Raw genomic sequence first — 27,734 nt, 5'->3', positions numbered from 1 at the left:
AGATATGGTCACCAGTAATGCTGCGGTCAGGGAGCTGCCGTGGAGCAGCTCACTAGCCCCTAAGCCCCTCTGAGGTCAAAAGACAAACGTCCCGCAGTAAAAATAGCGAGGATAACTTCTTCAGTTCTGCGCTGATATAGTAAAGCCCAGATCCGTTATAATGCGGTACAAGGCCACCAAAAATAGAAAACTGCACAACTGATCGCCAATCAACAACTTTATGAAGCACAAAGAGAGAGCCAAAGGTGGATCTCAACACTGGGATCAGGAACTGAACCCAATGAAGCAAATATTGAATAGAAAATGGAGACATTTTTAGACTTGAGTGGTTTGTGAAAAGTGAGCACTTTTAAGTGTTAATTCTGAGTACAGACTCATGCCTACATTTTCCTTTTGGGAAGACCTGCCCACCACTGAAAACTCACCTTGTGGCCTGGTACACTCAGATGGGGCGTCTGAGGAGGATCAGAGTGTTCATTGATTAATGTCAAGAATCAATAATTAAGAACAATAAGGCTTGTAGCGTTAATTTCAGAATGGCAGACTAAAAGCCAATAAACATAAAGTGCTTGTTAAAGAGAAAACAATGCAGCTGTCAAAGACTGTACATGATGGGATCTTCACATCTCAAAGCAATAATGAGATGCATTCTAAAGATATCAACTGGGTAATTGATAGGCCCAACTGAAGGCACATAACTTTGCAATGCATTTGCCATACTTGATGTGAAAAGTAAAAGCTTTTATGTGTTCAAGTCCGAACAAATTAGTACTAAATTAATGCTAGCCCCATGTTTATCCTTGCATCGCTGGAGGATTGCTGGCCCTATTGTGACAACCTGTCACTCATAATCAGAATCCTGGGGCAAATCTTGGGCAGATACATTTGGGCTGGTCTACCTGTACCATTGAACACCTCCGTAATCCCCTGCCTGATTTCTCACTCAGCAGATTAATTTCTTGAGAATCAAGAATTAAGAAAGGCAGGGCCAGAGACCTGGACTGCACATTGGTAGATGGAAAGACATTAAAGATACAAGTGCTTGAAAACAAGTTAAAGGATACCCCTGCACTTCCATGACAAGTGCAATTAACTTTGAACAGCAAAGCACAATACTGTTGTGTTTTATCTAGGACCCCGATCAATATAATGACCTTATGCCCCTATACGGCTATAATCAATACATATCCCTATAATGGCATAAATATCCAGAACCATATTTCAGCAAGTCGCCTCTGCAGTCCATGTCAGTCCATGACACAGCAGAAGTCACTTCCTTAGATTCCTAGATAACACACCGAGTTCTTTTGACACTTCAAACCTCCAGCAACCTGGGAAAGCCCCGCTTGCTTCGTTTTGATTTGTAATAGAACTCCTAATTAGCACTGTAAGAACGACCAGTTCTTAGTGACATCTTTATTGACGTCTTATGTCCAAAACTTACGTCAAACTCAGCACCTTTCAGGTATAAATAATACCAACGTTGCCTTAAGCAAACACAGCGGTGGTGGTGAATACAGGAGCAGAACAGCCGTCCCCCTGCAAAAAGCCCAGCAGATGCGAGAAAGCCCACGGATGCTGCCCCTCCTCCTTGACGCGCTGAGAAAGACACTGTCTTTTCTCCTGCCGAGTAAATCCAGCTCTGGCGTATCCAGCCTACCCTTGCGGGTGACTGGAGTATCGAGTCCTGAGAAGAGATACCAGACCTCCAACATTCTATTCCAGAGGTATGGTGCTGATTAAACCCTTAGAGAGAATTCTTGAAGCAAACCCTTGGCAAAACCAACTTAACTTAATTTGCGACTTACTTACTCCCTTCCACGTGTTAGGCTTAGGTCAGGTACACTGGGGTAGGCGTAGTTAGAAGCATCAGTTGAGGTCGTTAGCCAAATGTATATATGAATGTATATATATTTTTTTCATTTTAACCATCTTATGACTAAGAAACCATATCAATGCTTTTACAGTATTATTTCGTGATACTGATCTTACTGTACGCACTTTTTATAATAACAAGTCTTGCAATTGTGGCAATTCATTTCTCTTGCATGAGAAGGAAGACTGTTCAATAAATAATACCTTTTATTGAAAACGCCTGTCTCTCTATTCTCTGCCTCCTGGTGAAAGTAATCACACACAACTGACTGAGTGAAATAACTGTCTATTGTTTCACACGACTCTAGAGATTGACTCTTATTCTGAGCAGCAAAGTTGTCATGTTAATGCGGTTGTTGGAAAACTGAATCCCTTCTTGTCTGAGCCAAAGAAGCTGATCACTTCCTATTCAGTCAAGAAAGTTTCCAGTGACCTCTGAGCTAGCTGGTACAAACCCAATTAAGTCTAACATAGTCAGTAGAGACCTAGAAGACCGCACTCCTACGTCTACACTGCTGTTTTATGTTATTCTAATGTGCAGGGCCTATAGGGAAAATAGGAACTACACTACATGGCGCCCAACGTTTGGTAAGGCGATAAAACTAATGCAAGACGTTAGAGTAACTCAGTCATGCTTTTTCACACAGACCCTTTTTCCCGTAAATACTCCAATAGACGTCTGGAGTGGGTGAAAGGTTAAAATCCGCCTGAACTTAGTAGGAAGAGATTCCTATGTAGAGTTTCTGGTTTATTCAACGTTGAAGGATACAGTGTTCCAAAATATTGTGCACCTAATCTTTGTCTCCTTGGAGACCTGCTCTGCAAAAACTTTCATTTATACAAATGTCAGTAGAAAACAACGGAACCGCTGAAGCCGCAGTAAATGCGAATCAGCAGGACTCCGCTGATACAGGGTTAAATGACCGGGATGCTATCATCATTCCGATCAACATAAGAAAATCTATAACTTTAAAACTTATAGAAAACGGACTGACCTCACGAGGTGGTACAGTCATTTTTGTGATAGAGGCACACGAGTATCGGCAGACAGAGGTATTCTATTCATGGATAAACTTTCCAGCGGCAAACGCTACAACACACAAATTCCACTATTACAAAATAGAGGAACCACCGGAAGAGTATGCTCCTTTCGAGGAGATTGAAATTCCATTAAAATACCAAGAGCACCTGCTCTGGTTTAAAGGCGCCCTAAAACACAATGATCATATTACCAGGCTCGGTCCACTAGGTAGACCAGGAGCAACGTGGCCGGTTCTAGCCAGCTACACACCACTTCCGGACATTGATAAAATGTCTCGCGAAGAACTTTTAGCACAGCTAAAATTACTAACTAAAATACATAGACAGTTAGTCCAATATGTAATGAGGACTACAACAGTCCAAACAGCTGTTAATATTCCACAGCTGACCCCTCATCAGGGGAACACTAATAAAATTACACCACAGAACATACAATCATGTCTTGGTAAAACACCCATAAAACGGGAACAAATTCCCTTCTGGTTAGCACAGAAAATAACTCAAATAGAGGCAGTATTTCCGAATACTACCCCTATTGAGAAACACAGGATTCTGACTATCTGCCTTCCAATGGGGGTGGCACCACATGTGGAGGACTGTGACACTTGGGGTACAGTCTTTGCTTCCATTTACACAAAAATACATGGTTTTCCGTCCATAGCGGTAATACCAGATATACTAAAACGAATTCAAAATGAATACGGTCCAGAACCTGCTTTAACTCTTGGTATGAAATTACTGAAAGACTTCAGGCAGGTCTCAGCTATATTACTAGCAAACATAAAGGGAGAAGCAGCATCTGTGGCGATCCGCCAGAAATTGAAGGAAACAGATATAACAGATCAACCAATTGAGCTCGCCAGAATCATAGAAAAATGCTATGAAGAACTAGGTAGAGATAACTTGGGTGGGAAACCAGTAAAACCCCAACTGCTCGAAAATCCTGAAAAATTATTTATTAAAAATAATCTGAACACTCCTAAAAAGAGCTGGGATGGAAATAAACAATCCACTCCCAAAGAAAAAGTTTTCCAATCCAGAGGAAGGTCTCCTCAGCGGATTGAAAGAACTCCGACTCGAGAACACCAGTCTCCCCAGAGGGAGCACTCTGAAAAAAGATACAACCTTAGAAATAGGGATAACTTGAAAAAGCCTGATAGATATCAAAGTATTGATACACGTCCTTCTCGATTCATTTCGCAGAAATCTGAAAGAAGAGGACGGTCAGAACCAGAAGAGCACACCAAGTCCAAAGACAAGGAACCTGCTCAAAGTAAAAAATCACAATTTCCAAAAAAGAAGGTAGCCAGTATTAGAGTAATAGAACATGCCGAGAATACTGAGGACACAGCTGAAAAACGGAGAGTGGGCACAGACAATGCTAGACAGTGCAGCAGAAATCAGCATAGCTCGCAAGATCCTGATGAATCATCTGGAGACAGTGGACACGAATGAATACATTCAAGTTGAAACTGCAGACACCAGAGTTAGCAAACCTCATAAGATATACGAAATAACACTGCGTATAGAGGGAGATAAGACTAGGAAAATAAGGGGTCTATTTTGGGACAACCTCTCAAAAGGCTATGACATCCTGCTAGCTGAGAAAGATTGGCCCCCAGAGTTTGTCAGGGAGTGCCCTCATGGCGAAGAAATAATTATGCCTGCCTTCTCAAATCACATTCCAATTCACAAGAAATATACATATGCAAGGAAATGGGCAGTGGCTCAAGCACCTGCATTATATAAGAATCATGTTGGATGGGATGAGGACTCTCCTCCTCACAAAATCCAGTTAAAAAATCAACCTACTGCACAGAGGCAGTACCCAATTAAGCAAGAAGCTAAAAAACAGGTCAGGGAGATCTTAGATCAACTTGAATATCAGGGGGTGATTGAAACATGCACCTCTCAAATGAACAATCCTTTGTTTCCTGTCTCCAAGCCAGACAATTCATATCGTCTAGTCTTGGACTACAGACACCTTAACTCGTGTTGCAAAACATTTGCGGTACAAAATTCACATAGTGCTGCACTAATAAATAACATAGTTAGGAAAAAATACAAAACAACATTAGACATTTCTAATGGATTCTTTTGTCAAAACATTGCACCCGAAAGCAGGTACTTGACCGCTTTCTCAATAATGAGACACTTGACAAAGTAACCGCCAGAACCTACAGGTCAATCTTCCAGCTTCCTAGTTATGTCTCATCAGCGCAAAACCGTCTGGAGTTCGGGGTACAAAAGCAAACAGTGGAAAGAAGGGGCAGCTTCATAAAATGCTGGCACAAGATCAGAAACGCAGAGCCAGGCACCCTAAATTCCCACCTCTGGACCGAACTGCAAAGACGAGAACGATCACACGCTAGAGAGTATCTGACGGAATCTCTAGAAAATCTCGAGCTGACCAGCCTTTGGAACAGCCCAGTAGACCACAAAAACTTTAAAAAACTAGTAACAAAAGCAACTAAAATAACATCGCTGCTGGAAGACAAAGAAACGCTGGCAAAAAGGGCACATGGATGGATAGTCTTAAATGACTATAAAACTCTAAGGCCTCAAGTGTATTAAGATCAAGGATTTAAACAGAAGATCAAGGAAAAATTCCTAAAGCTGCGGTTAGGCATACTCCCAATTCTCACCCATCTGGCTCCATGGAAGAGGATTCAGGACGACCAATCTTGCCGACTCTGCAACACAGGTCCTGAAGATCTAGTCCACACAATATGTATTTGTCCCAGTTTAAGGGACCTAAGGAGAACACTACTACGTGAAATATGGAATCAGAAGGGGATTAGATCCTGCCGACAGGCAGTCAAACTGTGTTTCAATCCGCAAGAGACCCAACTAAACTTCAGAACTACAAAATACCTTGACGCAGTGGCAAAAAGAATTAAGGAAGCACAAAAGACGGAAATGTGTAATAGCCAGACAGTGCCCTGAGCGTTTTTGGCTTCGCGACCCAAATGAAGTACATTAACTGACTAATCAACAACACGTACTACACAAATAATTTTTAAATGTTTGACAATCAATTTTTATGTACTTAAATTGTGAGTTTTAATTAACTGTGCAATAAATTTATCTTATCTTATCTCCTCACAAAATCCAGTTAAAAAATCAGCCTACTGCACAGAGGCAGTACCCAATTAAGCAAGAAGCTAAAAAACAGGTCAGGGAGATCTTAGATCAACTTGAATATCAGGGGGTGATTGAAACATGCACCTCTCAAATGAACAATCCTTTGTTTCCTGTCTCCAAGCCAGACAGTTCATATCGTCTAGTCTTGGACTACAGACACCTTAACTCGTGTTGCAAAACATTTGCAGTACAAAATTCACATAGTGCTGCACTAATGAATAACATAGTTAGGAAAAAATACAAAACAACATTAGACATTTCTAATGGATTCTTTTGTCAAAACATTGCACCCGAAAGCAGTTACTTGACCGCTTTCTCAATAATGGGGTCGCAGAAAAATTTCTGTAGGCTCCCACAGGGGTTCAAGAATAGCCCAGGATTATTCTCAGCCAGGGTAACAGAGTTACTACAAATGTATGACGATGAGGCATTATCTTATGTCGATGACATCTATCTTACAGACGACGACTTGGATACTCACTTGAAAAGAGTGAACACCATAATACTTGGGTTCGCGGCAGAGGGTTACAAATTCAACATTAAAAAGTCTCGAATTGCCCATCTAACAGTACTATTTTTAGGTTACGAATTATCAAGCGAAGGCAAAAGCCTAGCGGACAATTTCTTAGAGAAATGCGCTGTACCCCAAGCACCAAAAACGCTGAAGAACTTACAATCGATTCTAGGCTTCCTGAACTTCGGAAGAACATATATATTAAATTACGCAGAGAGGGTAAAACCTCTCTACAAATTAATAAAACCTGATTTTAAACCAATCAACTGGACTCAAAAACATACAGAAATTTTTAGATCACTGAAAACAGACATGTTAGCAAAAACAAAATTAGAAACTCGTGACAACACACGCAACCTTGTAATCAGAGTCATCCCAGGAAGATGCGGATTCACGTACCTGACCTCTAATGAGGGAGAACCGGTACCAATAGCTTACAAATCACACTTGTACACAAATGCTGAAATAAAATTCAGTTCAACGGAAAAAATTCTAACTGCGGTCCAGACTGCTGTAGCAAGAGAAAGGGCCCTAGCACAAGGTAAACGAATAATAATCGTTACACCTATACCTGCTTTAGAAGCAGTAACTAAAGCGAGCATTCAAAATGCTAAAGCTCTGCATCCAAGATGGATCCAATGGGTTAATTCCCTTGCTGCAACAGACGTAGTATATGAATTTGATCCTAATTTAAAGACACAGGAATTTTTACAATATGAATACGAATGTCCTCTGCCAATTGAAATCCTGCCTCTAGAACAATACGGATGTATCATATATAAAGACGGATCGGCACAACCCGCAGTTGGGGTAAACAAGCTTACAGTGCTGCATGCGCGATTGTTAAAGGTCGTTGACACAAAGGAAAATTTAGACCAATGGTCACTAAGACGCAATCTCTAGGAGATTGTACAGCTCAGCGAGCTGAACTATTAGCATTTAAGATGGCGCTTGAAAATACCGATCGCGAATTCCCCACACTTATAGTGTGCGATTCATATTATTGCGTTCAATCTTATAATGAATACTTGAAGAATTGGGTTGAAAACGGTTTCAAGATGCTAAAGGTGGCACAATCAAGCATGAAATGCTTTGGGAACAAATAGTTCTTTTACAGAAGGAAGTACAAAAGACTCACGTGATACACACTCTGAGTCATCAACGTGATGGCGTTCACGTTGCTGCGAATTCATTGGCTGATGAAGCCGCGAAGGCAGCTGTACAAACGGCTTCCGTAGCTGCTATCACCCGGTCAAAAACAAAAATAGACAGCGATATTTTACAAGCTGTCAGTGCGTCAGTAAAAGATAATAAAGAAACACTCCCTAGAGGCTTTCCTGAAAAGTACTCATATTTAACAGATACGAATAATGTTCCTTTTGCTCGAATCCCTGGAGTGGGGGATAGGGTAATTCCAAACATGGAACACAGGTTAGTACTAATAATAGCGGCACACGAAGGGCTTGCTTCTGCACACGCTGGCGTTTCCGCAACAATATCATTACTAAAACAGAGATATTGGTGGCCTCGTATGAGAATACAAACTAAGAAATATGTACTAGAATGCGAAATATGCCAAAGAATGAAAGTATAGACAGTGAGACGACCAGCGCAGACACCTCTTCTCATCTCGGATAAACCTTTAGCATGTGTTTACCTGGACCACTGTGGTCCCCTACAAAGGGATGGCAACTATAAATATACCATGGTCGCAGTGGATTCCTGTACGAGATTCCTATGGATGTGGCCCCAGCGCTCGGCTGACGCCAAAACTGTTATAAAAGATTTGTGAGTCTTTATCGGCACATACGCAATTGCCATGCTCCATTCTGACCAGGGTCCTGCTTTTAGCTCTCGAGCTTATAGGGAGGCCATGACCAGCATGGGCATCGTATCGCGGTTCTCTTGTCCATTTCACCCGGAAGGAAAAAGTGTAGTGGAAAGAAAAAAACGAGACATAAAGCAATCCATAACAGCGAAGGTATTAGGTTTGGGTGATGGGTGGGTCAAACATTTAACAAGTGTCCAACGTAGTCTTAATAACTTGCCAAGAAATTCTCTAAAAGGTTTCAGCCCGTACGAACTATTGTTCGGAACTAGAATGTATGTTCAGGACCTTGATAGTCAGGCTTCAGTGGTTAAAGATGAAAATAAAGATTTTAAACTCAAAGATCGTTTGGCTGTTTTACAGTACTTAAATGAAACAAGAAAAGCTCTGAGCAACATAAAGTTAAAACAACAGCCAACAACCACTGAAGACACACCACCTGTCCCAGCAAAACCTGTCTGGATTCCAAAGATTGGGGATCTGGTCAGAGAAAAAATAGCGGTGAAGAAGGAATTTGGGTCTTCTTACAGAAAAGCAGTACCTGTCTTAGCAATCAACGGAACAAGATCAGTAGTACTACCGCCCCTTGCTGGTAAAAAGGAGAACCGAGTTGTATCCATCGACCTGGTAAAACCACAAGCATGTGGCCTATAATAAATAGTAGGCCAAGTGGACTCCCAAGAAGTAACAGAATACCCAAATTTGCAGCAATCCAAGAGGTTCAAACTGAAAGATTAATTACATTTGACAAACCTACAATGCACAAAGAAGGACTATGCAATAATGCCATGGAACTCGTGCCTCTTGAAACTCAAATTGAATCAGTTCATCGTGAAACACCAGCATACGAGGCTGTAGCATCAGAATGTGCTAATGAAAATCAACGGGGAAATGCTATTCCTACAATCGACAGAACTGCCTCTGGCTACTTCATCAATTTCGATAACTTCTCTGAAGATCCAAGCGACTCTGAAGTAATGCCAGAAACAAAGACTTTTAAAGAAAAGGCAACAGAACTCCTTCATCAACTCAAGGAAACTTATCTTGTTTCACCATGGTTAGAGTTTTGGTTTGGGCTAGGTGTATTTTTCCTGCTGCTTTGGCTCATCATGATACTTGTTTTGGGAAAATTCATTGAGGGAAAATACAGTTCAATGGACACAGCAAGTCAGAACATCAACTTAGTTCTAAAGCCACACAAGTCGTCTCACATCGAGAAAAGAGAACTATCATCAGTGAATGTCACAGCCATTCCAATACCCGGCGGGGTAGTTTGGGACAAGACAGACATTGAAATATATGGCCCGGTCGAGATCCTGAAATATCCTCACCAGTTCAAGGTTTCATTAAGTGACTTTGTAAAACCAAGTACATTCTCTGATGATTGGGATTTTGAAAGTATAAATAATATGATGTCTGATTTAGTGTTGTCAGCAAAATCCTGATGACGGCATTCGTTGAAACTCCTGCGCTAGGACTAGGTGGCGGCAGTGAAGCAAGAAATAAAAGCAGCATCACCCAGGTACGACCTTCTGTGAGCATTGCTGATCCAGACATCGATGATAGCAATCATTCTCACGAATGCCATGTTACAGCACTATCAAACCTGGTCGAACTGTCACCTGAATATGTAGATCTATTCTTTGAGAGCCTGTCTGACATGATGTTCTCCCTGAACAGAAACAATGAATTTTGGAAAACACTCCGGCGCACAGCATTCCCATGAACTATGAATTTGGCCTTCGGCTTTGATAAACAAAAGCTACTGAAAAGCGTTTGGAACTATATTTCCCCGCTCTCTTTTTGAATCAGACACTTTTTCAAAATATTTACTTTTTTTCTGGCACAAGTACTTTGCTTAAAGTAGACCTATTCATAAAGAACAGAGCTTCTATTTTTAGTAGATCTAGAGACAAAAATTTTACTTCAGCCTCTAGCACATTTACTGCAATTATTTTTATATGTGATGAAATAGTCTCGACCTTCTCTTCTGTATTTAGAGACATTTCATGTGTACTTTCGCAAAATCGTTCAACTGATTATATATGCAAATATTTTTTGAATGATTTATCTGCTTATAACGTACAGCACCTATATTCTCATGTATTTTATATACACCATTTCAAATACTAAGTGTATTTTGGGGTGGATAGGAATACACGCGCATCCTATTGCTTTTAGTTTTTAGTAATTTGATGGACATGAATTTGTGGAGTGGGTGTTGTGTTTTATCTAGGACCCCGATCAATATAATGACCTTATGCCCCTATACAGCTATAATCAATACATATCCCTATAATGGCATAAATATCCAGAACTATATTTCAGCAAGTCGCCTCTGCAGTCCATGTCAGTCCATGACACAGCAGAAGTCACTTCCTTAGATTCCTAGATAACACACCGAGTTCTTTCGACACTTCAAACCTCCAGCAACCTGGGAAAGCCCCGCTTGCTTTGTTTTGATTTGTAATAGAACTCCTAATTAGCACTGTAAGAACGACCAGTTCTTAGTGACTTCTTTATTGACGTCTTATGTCCAAAACTTACGTCAAACTCAGCACCTTTCAGGTATAAATATTACTAACATTGCCTTAAGCAAACACAGCGGTCAGTAGAGACCTAGAAGACCGCACTCCTACGTCTACACAGCTGTTTATGTTATTCCAATGCGCAGGGCCTATAGGGAAAATAGGAACTACACTACAATACTTGCATCCATTTCCAGTTATACAAATGTAATCTCACCCCTTGTGTCTTTTCATTTCAGTGCCAGATGTAGTGAGGAATCTAAGTGCTACCAATATCACCACACAATCTGTATTCCTGAGCTGGCAACCTCCAGAGGGAAACATGAGCTCCTATCTGATAGAAGTCATGGGCGAACCATCAAAGACTATTGAGGTGCAATCACATTCTGTGCTCATCAACGCCCTAACACCAGGAAATTTGTACAACTTTGTGGCCTCTGTCCTGGTGGCAAGCAACCCTTGGAGAGGGGAAAGTATTGTCATTGTTGAATATACAGGTGAGGAAATGGGAGTTATGCATTTTACATCTCTGATTAATGATGCTGTCGTTTCCAGTAATTTTCCCGAGTGTGTTAAGGCAAGAATGACATGACGTGCATAAAGCGATGAGTCCCTAAAGACATGGTATGGAGTTGATGCTATTGTTTTAAAAAATGTTGTCAATACCATTATTAGAAATCTAACAGTACATTTGTACCTCCCAAGTTCTATCTGAACTATAAAACAGTCCACATTGATTATACACTGGCCAATTACAAGACAGTAAGCAGCATATTTTCTTAGAAAAATGCCGTTTCAAATGAGTAGGTTTGAAAAAATTGTCTGCAGTTCACAATTCACAATCCAAACATACAGTACTGGGGATGGTCAGCCCCAAAAATAGCAAAAGCCCAGCAATTTTTTAAAAGACAACCTTAAATGTGTTACAAAGCAGTAAGCCTGGCCATGCTGGTCTACTATTTTTTCATTCTCAAGAGTCAAGAGGGTATGATGACAAATCACATAAGTCTCTTTACTAACCCTTTTAAGATGGGAAACACCTTCCTACAAAAGCCAAACACAACTAAATCTCATAAGAACCTGACTAAAAGAATTAGTTTCCAGAAGTTGAAAAAATAAATTATTTCAAGAAACAGCTGGAGGAAGTTCGTGTAAATTTATGAAGCACAGAGAGAGACCCAAAGGTGGATCTCAACACTGGGATCATGAACTGAACCCAATTAAGCAAATATTGGATAGAAAATGTAGATATTTTTAGGTTTGAGTGGTTTGTGAAAAGTGAGCACTTTTAAGTGTTAATTCTGAGTAGAGGCACAGACTCATGCCTACATTTTCCTTTTGGGAAGACCTGCCCACCACTGAAAACTCACCTTGTGGACTGGGACACTCAGATGGGGCGGCTGAGGAGGATCAGAGTGTTCTGTGATTAATGTCAAGAATCAATAATTAAGAACAAGAAGGATTGTAGAGTTAATTTCAGAATGGCAGACTAAAAGCCAATAAACATGAAGTTCTTGTTAATGAGAAACCAATGCAGCTGTCAAAGACTGTACATGATGGGATCTTCACATCTCAAAGCAATAATGAGATGCATTATAAAGAAATCAACTGAGTAATTGATAGGCCCAACTGAAGGCACATAACTTTGCAATGCATATGCCATATTTGATCTGAAAAGTAAAAGCTTTTATGTGTTCAAGTCCGAGCAAATTAGTACTAAATTAATGGTAGCCCCATATTTATCCTTGCATCGCTGGAGGATTGCTGGCCTTATTGTGACAACCTGTCACTCATAATCAGAATCCTGGGGCAAATCTTGGGCAGATACATTTGGGCCGGTATACCAGTACCATTGAACAGCTCCATAATCCCCTGGCTGAGATCCCACTTAGCAGATTAATATCTTGAGAATCAAGAAGAAAGAAAGACAGAGCCAAAGACCTGGACTGCACATTGGTAGATGAAAAGACATTAAAGATACAAGTGCTTGAAGACATGTTAAAAGATACCCCTGCACTTCCATGACAAGTGCAATCAACTTTGAACAGCAAAGCACAATAATTGCTTCCATTTCCAGTTAAATAAATGTAATCTCACCCCTTGTGTCTTTTCATTTCAGTGCCAGATGTAGTGAGGAATCTAAGTGCCACCAATATCACTACTCATTCTGTATTCCTGAGCTGGCAACCTCCAGGGGGAAACATGAGCTCCTATCTGATAGAAGTCATGGGCGAACCATCAAAGACTGTTGAGGTGCAATCAGAATCTGTGCTCATCAACGCCCTAACACCAGGAAATTTGTACAACTTTGTGGTCGCTGTCCTGGTGGCAAGCAACCCTTGGAGAGGGGAAAGTGTGTTCATTGTTGAATACACAGGTGAGGAAATGGGAGTTATGCATTTTACATCTCTGATTAATGATGCTGTAGTTTCCAGTAATATTCCTGAGTGTGTTAAGGCAAGAATGATATGACATGCATAAAGCGATGAGCCCCTAAAGACATGGTATGGAGTTTATGCTATTGTTTTAAAAAATGTTGTCAATACCATTATTAGAAATCTAACAGTACATTTGTTCCTCCCAAGTTCTATCCGAACTTTAAAACTGTCCACAGTGATAGATATGCTGGCCAATTACAAGAAAGTAAGCAGCATATTTTCTTAGATAAATGCCGTTCCAAATGAGTAGGTGTGAAAAGATTGACTACAGTTCACAATTCACAATCAAAACATACAGTACTGGGGATGGTCAGCCCCAAAAAAAGCAAAAGCCCAGCAAATTATTAAAAGCCAGCCTTCAATGCGTTACAACGCAGCAAGCCTGGCCATGCTGCTCTGCTATTTTTTTATTCTCAAGAGTCATGAGGGTATGATGACAAATCACATAAGCCTCTTTACTAACCCTTTTAAGATGGGAAACACCTTCCTACAAAAGCCAAACACAACTAAATCTCATAAGAACCTGATTAAAAGAATTAGTTTCCAGAAGTTGAAAAAATAAATGATCTCATGAAACAGCTGGAGGAAGTTCATGTAAATTTATGAAGCACAAAGAGAGACCCAAAGGTGGATCTCAACACTGGGATCATGAACTGAACCCAATGAAGCAAATATTGGATAGAAAATTGAGATATTTTTAGGTTTGAGTGGTTTGTGAAAAGTGAGCACTTTTAAGTGTTAATTCTGAGTACAGACTCATGCCTACATTTTCCTTTTGGGAAGATCTGCCCACCACTGAAAACTCACCTCGTGGCTTGGGACACTCAGATGGGGTAGCTGAGGAGGATCAGAGTGTTCTGTGATTAATGTCAAGAATCAATAATTAAGAACAATAAGGCTTGTAGCCTTAATTTCAGAATGGCAGACTAAAAGCCAATAAACATAAAGTGCTTGTTAACGAGAAACCAATGCAGCTGTCAAAGACTGTACATGATGGGATCTTCACATCTCAAAGCAATAATGAGATGCATTATAAAAAAATCAACAGGGTAATTGATAGGCCCAACTGAAGGCACATAACTTTGCAATGCATTTGCCATACTTGATGTGAAAAGTAAAAGCTTTTATGTGTTCAAGTCCGAGCAAATTAGTACAAAATTAGTGCTAGCCCCATATTTATCCTTGTATCGCTGGAGGATTGCTGGCCTTATTGTGACGGCTTGTCACTCATAATCAGAATCCTGGGGCAAATCTTGGGCAGATACATTTGGGCCGGTCTACCTGTACCATTGAACACCTCCGTAATCCCCTGCCTGATTTCTCACTCAGCAGATTAATATCTTGAGAATCAAGAATTAAGAAAGGCAGGGCCAGAGACCTGGACTGCACATTGGTAGATGAAAAGACATTAAAGATACAAGTGCTTGAAGACATGTTAAAGGATAACCCTGCACTTCCATGACAAGTGCAATGAACTTTGAACAGCAAAGCACAATACTTGCATCCATTTCCAGTTATACAAATGTAATCTCACCCCTTGTGTCTTTCATTTCAGTGCCAGATGTAGTACGGAATCTAAGTGCCACCAATATCACCACACATTCTGTATTCCTGAGCTGGCAACCTCCAGAGGGAAACATGAGCTCCTATCTGATAGAAGTCATGGGTGAACCATCAAAGACTATCGAGGTGCAATCACATTCTGTGCTCATCAACGCCCTAACACCAGGAAATTTGTACAACTTTGTGGTCGCTGTCCTGGTGGCAAGCAACCCTTGGCGAGGGGAAAGTGTGGTTATTGTTGAATTCACAGGTGAGGAAATGGGAGTTATGCATTTTACATCTCTGATTAATGATGGTGTAGTTTCCAGTAATTTTCCTGAGTGTGTTAAGGCAAGAATGACATGACGTGCACAAAGCAATGAGTCCCTAAAGACATGGTATGGAGTTTATGCCTGATAGGTAAGGGCCCCAAATATCTTACAACTGCCTTTCTACCCTATGTTCCAGCCCGCTCTCTACGGTCCAGTAATCTTCACCTATTACAGGTCCCTAAAATAAAAAGGTCCCGTCAGGGAGGGCGTGCTCTGGCATACACTGGACCCGCCCTCTGGAATTCTCTTCCCCCTACATTAAAAAGTATTACAAACCATTTAGCTTTCCGCAAAACTCTTAAAACTTACCTCTTCACCAGTGGCTAATCTTCCCCCGGCCTTGGTTACTACTGGAAAGACCTGGCACACCTGTATTTCTCCTTCAAATAGCAAAAGCGCGGAGATACCCCTTCGGGAGTCTATTCAGGCGCTATAGAAGCACATAAAATAAAATAAATAAAATAAATTATGCTATTGTTTTAAAAAATGTTGTCAATACCATTATTAGAAATCTAACAGTACCTTTGTACCTCCCATATTCTATCTGAACTATAAAACAGTCCACATTGATTGATACACTGGCCAATTACAAGACAGTAAGCAGCATATTTTCTTAGAAAAATGCAGTTCCAAATGAGTAGGTTTGAAAAAATTGTCTGCAGTTCACAATTCACAATCCAAACATACAGTACTGGGGATGGTCAGCTCCAAAAAAGAAAAAGCCCAGCAATTTTTTAAAAGCCAGCCTTCAATGCGTTACAAAGCAGTAAGCCTGGCCATGCTGCTCTGCTATGTTTTCATCCTCATGAGTCATGAGGGTATGATGACAAATCACATAAGTCTCTTTACTAACCCTTTTAAGATGGGAAACACCTTCCTCCAAAAGCCAACCACAACTAAATCTCATTATAATAACCTAATTAAAAGAATTAGTTTCCAGAAGTTGAAAAAATAAATTATTTCATGAAACAGCTGGAGGAAGTTTATGTAAATTTATGAAGCACAAAGAAGAGACCCAAAGGTGGATCTCAACACTGGGATCATGAACTGAACCCAATAAAGCAAATATTGGATAGAAAATTGAGACATATTTAGGTTTGAGTGGTTTGTGAAAAGTAAGCACTTTTAAGTGTTAATTCTGAGTACAGACTCATGCCTACATTTTCCTTGTGGGAAGACCTGCCCACCACTGAAAACTCACCTTGTGGCCTGGGACACTCAGATGGGGCGGCTGAGGAGGATCAGAGTGTTCTGTGATTAATGTCAAGAATCAATAATTAAGAACAATAAGGCTTGTAGCTTTAATTTCAGAATGGCAGACTAAAAGCCAATAAACATAAAGTGCTTGTTAACGAGAAACCAATGCAGCTGTCAAAGACTGTACATGATGGGATCTTCACATCTCAAAGCAATAATGAGATGCATTATAAAGAAATCAACCGAGTAATTGATAGGCCCAACTGAAGGCACATAACTTTGCAATGCATATGCCCTGTTTGATCTAAAAAGTAAAAGCTTTTATGTGTTCAAGTCCGAGCAAATTAGTACTAAATTAATGGTAGCCCCATATTTATCCTTGCATCGCTGGAGGATTGATGGCCTTATTGTGACAGCTTGTCACTCATAATCAGAATCCTGGGGCAAATCTTGGGCAGATACATTTGGGTCGGTCTACCTGTACCATTGAACACCTCCGTAATCCCCTGGCTGAGATCCCACTTAGTAGATTAATATCTTGAGAATCAGGAAGAAAGAAAGGCAGGGCCAAAGACCTGGACTGCACATTGGTAGATAAAAATACTTTAAAGATACAAGTTCTTGAAGACATGTTAAAAGATACCCCTGCACTTCCATGACAAGTGCAATGAACTTTGAACAGCTCAGCACAATACTTGCATCCATTTCCAGTTATACAAATGTAATCTCGCCCCTTGTGTCTTTTCATTTCAGTGCCAGATGTAGTGAGGAATCTAAGTGCTACCAATATCACCACACAATCTGTATTCCTGAGCTGGCAACCTCCAGAGGGAAACATGAGCTCCTATCTGATAGAAGTCATGGGCGAACCATCAAAGACTATTGAGGTGCAATCAGAGTCTGTTCTCATCAACGCCCTAACACCAGGAAATTTGTACAACTTTGTGGTCGCTGTCCTGGTGGCAAGCAACCCTTGGAGAGGGGAAAGTGTGTTCATTGTTGAATATACAGGTGAGGAACTGGGAATATGCATTTTACATCTCTGATTAATGATGCTGTTGTTGTCAGTAATGTTCCTGAGAGTGTTAAGGCAAGAATTACATGATGTGCATAAAGCGATGAGTCCCTAAAGACATGGTATGGAGTTTATGCTATTGTTTTGAAAAATGTTGTCAATACCATGATGAGAAATCTAACAGTACATTTGTTCCTCCCAAGTTCTATCCGAACTTTAAAACTGTCCACAGTGATAGATATGCTGGCCAATTACAAGAAAGTAAGCAGCATATTTTCTTAGATAAATGCAGTTCCAAATGAGTAGGTGTGAAAAGAGTGACTGCAGTTCACAATTCACAATCAAAATAAACAGTACTGGGGATGGTCAGCCCCAAAAAAGCAAAAACCCAGCAAATTATTAAAAGTCAGCCTTCAATGTGTTACAAAGCAGTAAGCCTGCCATGCTGCTCTGATATTTTTTCATTCTCAAGAGTCATGAGGGTTTGATGACAAATCACACAAGTCTCTTTACTAACCCTTTTAAGATGGGAAACACCTTCCTACAAAAGCCAAACACAACTAAATCTCATAAGAACCTGATTAAAATAATTAGTTTCCAGAAGTTGAAAAAATAAATTATTTCATGAAACAGCTGGAGGAAGTTTATGTAAATTTATGAAGCACAAAGAGAGACCCAAAGGGGGATCTCAACACTGGAATCATGAACTGAACCCAATGAAGCAAAAATTGGATAGAAAATGGAGACATATTTAGGTTTGAGTGGTTTGTGAAAAGTGAGCACTTTTAAGTGTTAATTCTGAGTAGAGGCACAGACTCATGCCTACATTTTCCTTTTGGGAAGACCTGCCCACCACTGAAAACTCACCTTGTGGCTTGGGACACTCAGATGGGGCGGCTGAGGAGGGTCAAAAAGAGTGTTCTGTGATTAATGTCAAGAATCAATAATTAAGAACAATAAGGCTTGTAGCCTTAATTTCAGAATGGCAGACTAAAAGCCAATAAACATAAAGTCATCATCAGTCAGTATAGCTGTATTCGATTTTGGTTTAAAATCATAAAGGCGTACAGGTAAAATCAATTGCAAGTAAAAACATACATACAATGGCACATAATATTTGAGGTTAAAAAGCTTTTCCCCAACCCGTGGGGATAGATATCTTAATTAAAGCGTTCTTCTCACAGGTTGAGCTTAGATCAAACAGTAATTAATAGCGGTTCCAATACTTGGGACTATAAAACGGTGATTCCTGTCTGGTATAGGACGGAAAGCTACGGCCGCTCGGTACATGGAGTCCTCTGCCCATTATCATGTTGCCACCTACCTTTAGGCTAGATGTGGGGATGCATGGCATTCAAGGGTAAAAGTCATGCAGATCGCAGATGGAGATTGGGCCGTTACCCACTTGTGGTGCACAGGTACGCAGGTATGGGACGATGTTTCTCTGCCTAAATCTAACCAGTACTAGGTCACCATCAATGTCTTTTGGGAGGGAACCCAGCCAACACACCCTTCTGACACTCACTATTGTACCCTCAAGGTTAGGTGGCAAGGGTCTATTTTTTGCCAACCAAAATTTGACCTTATTCAGCAAATCATGTTGTCTCTCGGTTTTCCCAGGTGTAAGTAATGGTACTCCCGCGAGGACAGATACAAAAGGAGCTGCCTCCGGAGGGAGTTGAATAGGGGTAGATTTTTTATACTGTGCTCTAGGAGCAGTAATCTGTGGCAAAAGAGGTTTTAAAAAGGTTTTACGGGCTATTGGGGCTGATGCGTTAGGGACTTTTGATTGGATTGGAGCCCTTTTGTCTTGCGTAACTGGCTTGGGGTCATTGGGAGTAGTAGGTGGGTCGGAACAGTTAGGTGTTATGAAGCATTTTTTGCATTTATTGACTAGAAAGTTCGATTTGATGGTTTCCTCCATTCCAGTCAGCCTGTCCCCTAGTATGTTTATTTTTTCTATTAGTGGTGATATAATAGAGCTGACCAGTTGTTCAATAAGGGATAATAAATCCCGCTGTGGAGGAGAAGCTGGAATGACTAATGTCTCGGCAGCCTCAGGAGTCGTGGGAGAATTGCTGACTGGAACTGTGGGGCTTGAGCACAATTTTTGGAATTTTGATTGATTCCCAATGTGATTAATCCCACTACGTTTCCTCTTAACAGATGAAAATTGGGGGGAAACTATCCTTTGAGTGTTTTCAATGTTGGGTGTTTTGGTTGATGGGAAGGGTTGCAGGGGGCTAACAATATCATGTGACACACAGGGGCTATCAGCAGGAAGCGGCGATTCCACTAAAGCATGTTTGGTTTTACACAGGGTGTTTAAATCATCTAACCATGCAAGAGCGTGCTCTGCGACTACTGTTTGTGTGGGCTGGGGAGATACACCTTTATCGACTTCTCTAGCAATGGACAAATTTGAGCTGGTTATATTATCCCCCTTGCGAGTCATAGTGTGATGTTGGCTATAACAGAATGGTTATCGGCAAAAAAAAAAAAATACGCTTCGGGAGGGAATATGTCCTTGGAGAAAGGCAAAGTCAAGAAGCGGAGAACCAAAAGGAAGCAAAAGTCTTTCCTTACCTCCTCATAACCAAGAGCCAAAGGGGGTGGCCCCGTCCAGTCCTCCTCAGTCCTCTGAGGGCCACAGAGGGCCCGCCCTTGTCCCGGGCTTCTCACGACGCGGTGTCTGGGCTCCAATTTCAAGCACCTCCGGGCGCGTAAGTCACATGGGCGGCATCCACCGCAAAGCAAGCTGGGGAATGTGGTCCCTGTGGCCGCACAGTGTCTGGCAGTGGCAGAGTTTCCCCAGATATGGTCACCAGTAATGCTGCGGTCAGGGAGCTGCCAGGGAGCAGCTCACTCGCCACTAGGCCCCTCTGAGGTCAAAAGACAAACGTCCCGCAGTAAAAATAGCGAGGATAACTTCTTCAGTTCTGCGCTGATATAGTAAACCCAGATCCGTTATAATGCGGTACAAGGCCACCAAAAATAGAAAACTGCACAACTGATCGCCAATCAACAACTTTATGAAGCACAAAGAGAGACCCAAAGGTGGATCTCAACACTGGGATCAGGAACTGAACCCAATGAAGCAAATATTGAATAGAAAATGGAGACATTTTTAGACTTGAGTGGTTTGTGAAAAGTGAGCACATTTAAGTGTTAATTCTGAGTAGAGGCACAGACTCATGACTACATTTTCCTTTTGGGAAGACCTGCCCACCACTGAAAACTCACCTCGTGGCTTGGGACACTCAGATGGGGTGGCTGAGGAGGGTCAAACAGAGTGTTCTGTGATTAATGTCAAGAATCAATAATTAGGAACAATAAGGCTTGTAGCCTTAATTTCAGAATGGCAGACTAAAAGCCAATAAACATAAAGTGCTTGTTAAAGAGAAAACAATGCAGCTGTCAAAGACTGTACATGATGGGATCTTCACATCTCAAAGCAATATTGAGATGCATTATAAAGAAATCAACTGGGTAATTGATAGGCCCAACTGAAGGCACATAACTTTGCACTGCATTTGCCATACTTGATGTGAAAAGTAAAAGCTTTTATGTGTTCAAGTCCGAGCAAATTAGTACAAAATTAATGGTAGCCCCATACTTATCCTTGCATTGCTGGAGGATTGCTGACCTTATTGTGACAGCCTGTCACTCATAATCAGAATCCTGGGGTAAATCTTGGGCAGATACATTTGGGCTGGGCTACCTGTACCATTGAACACCTCCGTAATCCCCTGCCTGATTTCTCACTCAGCAGATTAATATCTTGAGAATCAAGAATTAAGAAAGGCAGGGCCAGAGACTTGGACTGCACATTGGTAGATGAAAAGACATTAAAGATACAAGTGCTTGAAGACATGTTAAAGGATACCCCTGCACTTCCATGACAAGTGCAATGAACTTTGAACAGCAAAGCACAATACTTGCATCCATTTCCAGTTAAATAAATGTAATCTCGCCCCTTGTGTCTTTTCATTTCAGTGCCAGATGTAGTACGGAATCTAAGCGCCCCCAATAGCACCACACAATCTGTATTCCTGAGCTGGCAACCTCCAGAGGGAAACATGAGCTCCTATCTGATAGAAGTCATGGGAGAACCATCAAAGACTATCGAGGTGCAATCAGAGTCTGTGCTCATCAACGCCCTAACACCAGGAAATTTGTACAACTTTGTGGTCGCTGTCCTGGTGGCAAGCAACCCTTGGCGAGGGGAAAGTGTGGTTATTGTTGAATTCACAGGTGAGGAAATGGGAGTTAACCATTTTACATAGGGCTCCCGGTTTTATGGTATTTATTTTTTTGCTATTTCCATCTGTATTTATCCATATTTATTTTTTGTCTATTTTATCTGTATTTATCCACATTTATTTTTGCGACGTGCAAAAGATGATGCGACAGCTAGTATTTTTCCACATTTATTTAAATTGACAATGCATGCGCCTGGTTGTTATTGGTCAACACAATACATTCATCTAAAAACTTTACCATTGTAGTACAAGCAAGCACTGTCAGCAGGAGATGGCAATTATCTTATCACCAATTAAGCAGCCAGGAGCGCGGATAAGGCACAGGTTGAGTCGGCTACCAATAATGATTTATATCTTCTTTTGCCAGCGCCAGAACCCGGGCCCAAGTGAAAAAAACTACATAATGCACGCTCCCCCAACCCAGGAAGGAGGCTGTAGGACATAAATCCTGGTTGTGACAGAGCGAGCCCCATGCTAAACATTAGCTCTAACGTGGCTTTAAGTCAGCCCAATTGTTTTTACTGGAAGCGGAGTGAACTAACCCATAGTTGCCAAGGTTTCAGAATGACATATGTGACATTTTCATAATTTCTGTCAAATTATGAGACATTTTTATGACTGAGTGGCTTTGTTTGACCAAAATCAAGCAGGCACACTTACTAATGCAACTCAACCATGGTGCGGAGTTCAACCCTCCCTAGAAGGATGAAAGGAACAGCCAGCCCTGCTGAAACCTCAACCTAACCCTGATCCAGAGGCGCAACTGGAGTCAAATTTCGGGGAGGGGGGTGCTAATAAAAATTTAGGGGGGGTGGTGCAATCGGCATAGTGGAGATGCAGGGACTCTAAGTAGGGGTGAAAAAAACAACAAAGCCTCGTTAACAAGTGAATGGTCTTTTAAAGACCATTAACTCGGGTGCAGCTGCGATACGCTCAAGACCAGTCTGTGTGTATGTCCGGGAAGCTGTCTCAACCCGGACAGGCACACACAACGGGGGAGGGGTAGGGGGGCCTGAATAGATTTGATCCCTATGGGTGTTGCGTGGTTGCTCTCACCCATATGGTTCTCCCTTCCCACTAGCTCCCTGTTGCTGCACCGCCCACCATTTGTGGTCTTTTTAAAAAAATGCATTTATTTTGTTTGTCGAGAAGGAGGCAGTAAATTACTGCTGGTGCACCTCAAAAACACTTTTTTGCCGCTTCTATTTTCTTTTTTTAAACTATCCATCTGTGTAATGCAGCATGCGGGTGCCTACTAAATGATGCGGCTAGGGGAATGGCCTTTTTTTTATTAGCCTTTCGTCTTGCTATATAGTTAGCATCTTGCTGATACTGTACTTCATGATGGAAATGCCGGACTGCCTTGGGTCCCAAGAGTTACAGCAGACATGAATCTCATTACTTGACTGTCTCTCCTAGTGACCTGACCGGCAAAGATCCTTACACCCTCCTTGTCTGTCCCAGTACATGCCGCCCACACCACAATACATAGGCACACCTCTCACTGTACAACCCCAGGACTTAACCTGCAGCGTAAACGCTAATCATCTGTGAAGTGCGGCTGCAATAAAACAGTTGCCAGCCCAGGAGGCTGTCTCTGCACGGGCTGACTGACGACAGGGGGGGGGAGGTGTACGGGGGGCATAGGAGCTGAAAACTGACCTGATCGGCAGTCAATTATGTGACATTTGTAGCACGCAGATGAATAGTGCCTCGGGGTAGTCTTTCAGATTACACATTGTGGGAGCTGCAGACGTCATGAATTGTATTAAAAGCATTGAAGAAGGCTGATTCAAGATGTTTGCTGCGTCTGACGACCCTACATTGCCTGCTGTTTACAGGGGAGCTGTTGCCCTGCAAAGTGATGCCTAAGCCAAATATTCGCTGCAGGTGCTGCTTGGGCGCTCCTCCAAGGTTGTCATATAGGTACAACTTCAGATTACTCAGCAAGGGAAGGCTGTTTATGCAGACTATCTTTCTGCCACTGGAGGGGGGCAGTGTGTTGTTCTAAGCATCTTCAACAGGAGCGTAGCACGCCAACTCTGCAGCAGAAGCGCAGCAGCCTGGCAAAATTTACTCGTATTTTGCCGTTTCTACATATAAATACAGACAAAGGAAAAATACTTTTCCATCTGTATTTATATGTAAAAATCTGTAAAATGGAAAACCGGGAGCCCTACTCATAATCAGAATCCTGGGGCAAATCTTGGGCAGATACATTTGGGCGGGTCTACCTGTACCATTGAACAGATCCGTAATCCCCTGGCTGAGATCCCACTTAGCAGAATATTATCTTGAGAATCAAAAAGTAAGAAAGACAGGGCCAAAGACCTGGACTGCGCGTTGGTAGATGGAAAGACATTAAAGATACAAGTGCTTGAAGACATGTTAAAGGATACCCCTGCACTTCCATGACAAGTGCAATGAACTTTGAACAGCAAAGCACAATAATTGCTTCCATTTCCAGTTATATGAATATAATCTCACCCCTTGTGTCTTTTCATTTCAGTGCCAGATGTAGTGAGGAATCTAAGTGCTACCAATATCACCACTCATTCTGTATTCCTGAGCTGGCAACCTCCAGAGGGAAACATGAGCTCCTATCTGATAGAAGTCATGGGCGAACCATCAAAGACTGTTGAGGTGCAATCAGAGTCAGTGCTCATCAACGCCCTAACACCAGGAAATTTGTACAACTTTGTGGTCGCTGTCCTGGTGGCAGGCAACCCTTGGAGAGGGGAAATTATGGCCATTTTTGAATACACAGGTGAGGAAATGGGAGTTATGCATTTTACATCTCTGATTAATGATGCTATACTTTCCAGTTATTTTCAAGAGTGTGTTAAGCCTAGAATTACATGATGTGCATAAAGCGATGAGCCCCTAAAGACATGGTATGGAGTTTATGCTATTGTTTTGAAAAATGTTGTCAATATCATTATTAGAAATTTAACAGTACATTTGTTCCTCCCAAGTTCTATCCGAACGTTAAAACTGTCCACAGTGATAGATATGCTGGCCAATTACAAGAAAGTAAGAAGCATATTTTCTTAGATAAATGCAGTTCCAAATGAGTAGGTTTGCAAAGATTGACTGCAGTTCACAATTCACAATCCAAACATACAGTGCTGGGGATGGTCAGCCCCAAAAAAACAAAAACCCAGCAAATTATTAAAAGCCAGCCTTCAATGTGTTACAAAGCAGTAAGCCTGCCATGCTGCTCTGATATTTTTTTATTCTCAAGAGTCATGAGGGTAGTATGACAAATCACATAAGTCTCTTTACTAACCCTTTTAAGATGGGAAACACCTTCCTACAAAAGCCAAGCACAACTAAATCTCATAAGAACCTGATTAAAATAATTAGTTTCCAGAAGTTGAAAAAGTAAATTATTTCATGAAACAGCTGGAGGAAGTTAATGTACATTTATGAAGCACAAAGAAGAGACCCAAAGGTGGATCTCAACACTGGGATCGTGAACTGAACCCAATGAAGCAAATATTGGATAGAAAATGGAGAAATTTTAGGTTTGAGTGGTTTGTGAAAAGTGAGCACTTTTAAGTGTTAATTCTGAGTAGAGGTACAGACTCATGCCTACATTTTCCTTTTGGGAAGATCTGCCCACCACTGAAAACTCACCTCGTGGCTTGGGACACTCAGATGGGGCGGCTGAGGAGGGTCAAACAGAGTGTTCTGTGATTAATGTCAAGAATCAATAATTAAGAACAATAAGGCTTGTAGCCTTGATTTCAGAATGGTAGACTAAAAGACAATAAACATGAAGTGCTTGTTAACGAGAAACCAATGCAGCTGTCAAAGACTGTACATGATGGGATCTTCACATCTCAAAGCAATAATGAGATGCATTATAAAGAAGTCAACTGGGTAATTGATAGGCCCAACTGAAGGCACATAACTTTGCAATGCATTTGCCATACTTGATGCGAAAAGTAAAAGCTTTTATGTGTTCAAGTCCGAGCAAATTAGTACAAAATTAGTGCTAGCCCCATATTTATCCTTGTATCGCTGGAGGATTGCTGGCCTTATTGTGACATCCTGTCACTAATAGTCAGAATCCTGGGGCAAATCTTGGGCAGATACATTTGGGCTGGTCTACCTGTACCATTGAACACCTCCGTAATCCCCTGCCTGATTTCTCACTCAGCAGATTAATATCTTGAGAATCAAGAATTAAGAAAGGCAGGGCCAGAGACCTGGACTGCACATTGGTAGATGGAAAGACATTAAAGATACAAGTGCTTGAAAACAAGTTAAAGGATACCCCTGCACTTCCATGACAAGTGCAATGAACTTTGAACAGCAAAGCACAATACTGTTGTGTTTTATCTAGGACCCCGATCAATATAATGACCTTATGCCCCTATACAGCTATAATCAATACATATCCCTATAATGGCATAAATATCCAGAACCATATTTCAGCAAGTCGCCTCTGCGGTCCATGTCAGTCCATGACACAGCAGAAGTCACTTCCTTAGAATCCTAGATAACACACCGAGTTCTTTTGACACTTCAAACCTCCAGCAACCTGGGAAAGCCCCGCTTGCTTCGTTTTGATTTGTAATAGAACTCCTAATTAGCACTGTAAGAACGACCAGTTCTTAGTGACATCTTTATTGACGTCTTATGTCCAAAACTTACGTCAAACTCTGCACCTTTCAGGTATAAATAATACCAACGTTGCCTTAAGCAAACACAGCAGTTGTGGTGAATACAGGAGCAGAACAGCCGTCCCCCTGCAGAAAGCCCAGCAGATGCGAGAAAGCCCACGGACGCTGCCCCTCCTCCTTGATGCGCTGGGAAAGACGCTGTCTTTTCTCCTGCCGAGTAAATCCAGCTCTGGCGTATCCAGCCTACCCTTGCGGGTGACTGGAGTATCGAGTCCTGAGAAGCGATACCAGACCTCCAACATTCTATTCCAGAGGTACGGTGCTGATTAAACCCTTAGAGAGAATTCTTGAAGCAAACCCTTGGCAAAACCAACTTAACATAATTTGCGACTTACTTACTCCCTTCCACGTGTTAGGCTTAGGTCAGGTACACTGGGGTAGGCGTAGTTAGAAGCATCAGTTGAGGTCGTTAGCCAAATGTATATATGAATGTATATATTTTATTCATTTTAACCATCTTATGACTAAGAAACCATATCAATGCTTTTACAGTATTATTTCGTGATACTGATCTTACTGTACGCACTTTTTATAATAACAAGTCTTGCAATTGTGGCAATTCATTTCTCTTGCATGAGAAGGAAGACTGTTCAATAAATAATACCTTTTATTGAAAACGCCCGTCTCTCTATTCTCTGCCTCCTGGTGAAAGTAATCACGCACAACTGACTGAGTGAAATAGCTGTCTATTGTTTCACACGACTCTAGAGATTGACTCTTATTCTGAGCAGCAAAGTTGTCATGTTAATGCGGTTGTTGGAAAACTGAATCCCTTCTTGTCTGAGCCAAAGAAGCTGATCACTTCCTATTCAGTCAAGAAAGTTTCCAGTGACCTCTGAGCTAGCTGGTACAAACCCAATTAAGTCTAACATAGTCAGTAGAGACCTAGAAGACCGCACTCCTACGTCTACACGTCTGTTTTATGTTATTCTAATGTGCAGGGCCTATAGGGAAAATAGGAACTACACTACATGGCGCCCAACGTTTGGTAAGGCGATAAAACTAATGCAAGACGTTAGAGTAACTCAGTCATGCTTTTTCACACAGACCCTTTTTCCCGTAAATACTCCAATAGACGTCTGGAGTGGGTGAAAGGTTAAAATCCGCCTGAACTTAGTAGGAAGAGATTCCTATGTAGAGTTTCTGGTTTATTCAACGTTGAAGGATACAGTGTTCCAAAATATTGTGCACCTAATCTTTGTCTCCTTGGAGACCTGCTCTGCAAAAACTTTCATTTATACTAAGCATGGGCGGAAAATCCGTTTCGCTCGCGGATTTTGCGGATTTTCGGTAAATTCGCAATCCGCGAGATTCGCGAATCTCCCGC

The 27,734-nt window shown here is 41.4% G+C and overlaps 1 protein-coding gene across 1 annotated transcript in view; it reads left to right on the top strand.

Moving 5' to 3' along the window:
• LOC147684191 (tenascin-X-like) overlaps positions 1 to 27,734 on the top strand; it is a 192,835-nt gene that overhangs the window by 92,478 nt on the left and 72,623 nt on the right. Inside the window, exons 14-19 of the mRNA XM_086942604.1 lie at positions 11,170 to 11,427; positions 13,050 to 13,307; positions 14,924 to 15,181; positions 17,193 to 17,450; positions 21,451 to 21,708; positions 24,226 to 24,483. Coding sequence (XP_086798730.1) covers positions 11,170 to 11,427; positions 13,050 to 13,307; positions 14,924 to 15,181; positions 17,193 to 17,450; positions 21,451 to 21,708; positions 24,226 to 24,483 — 1,548 coding nt within the window. The remainder of the gene's footprint in view (positions 1 to 11,169; positions 11,428 to 13,049; positions 13,308 to 14,923; positions 15,182 to 17,192; positions 17,451 to 21,450; positions 21,709 to 24,225; positions 24,484 to 27,734) is intronic.

Source organism: Lissotriton vulgaris, chromosome 11 (assembly GCF_964263255.1).
Source record: "Lissotriton vulgaris chromosome 11, aLisVul1.2, whole genome shotgun sequence".
Classification (NCBI taxonomy): Eukaryota; Metazoa; Chordata; class Amphibia; order Caudata; family Salamandridae; genus Lissotriton; species Lissotriton vulgaris.
The sequence above is the reverse complement of the archived record's forward strand: the minus strand, read 5'-3'. Positions and strand labels throughout refer to the sequence as shown.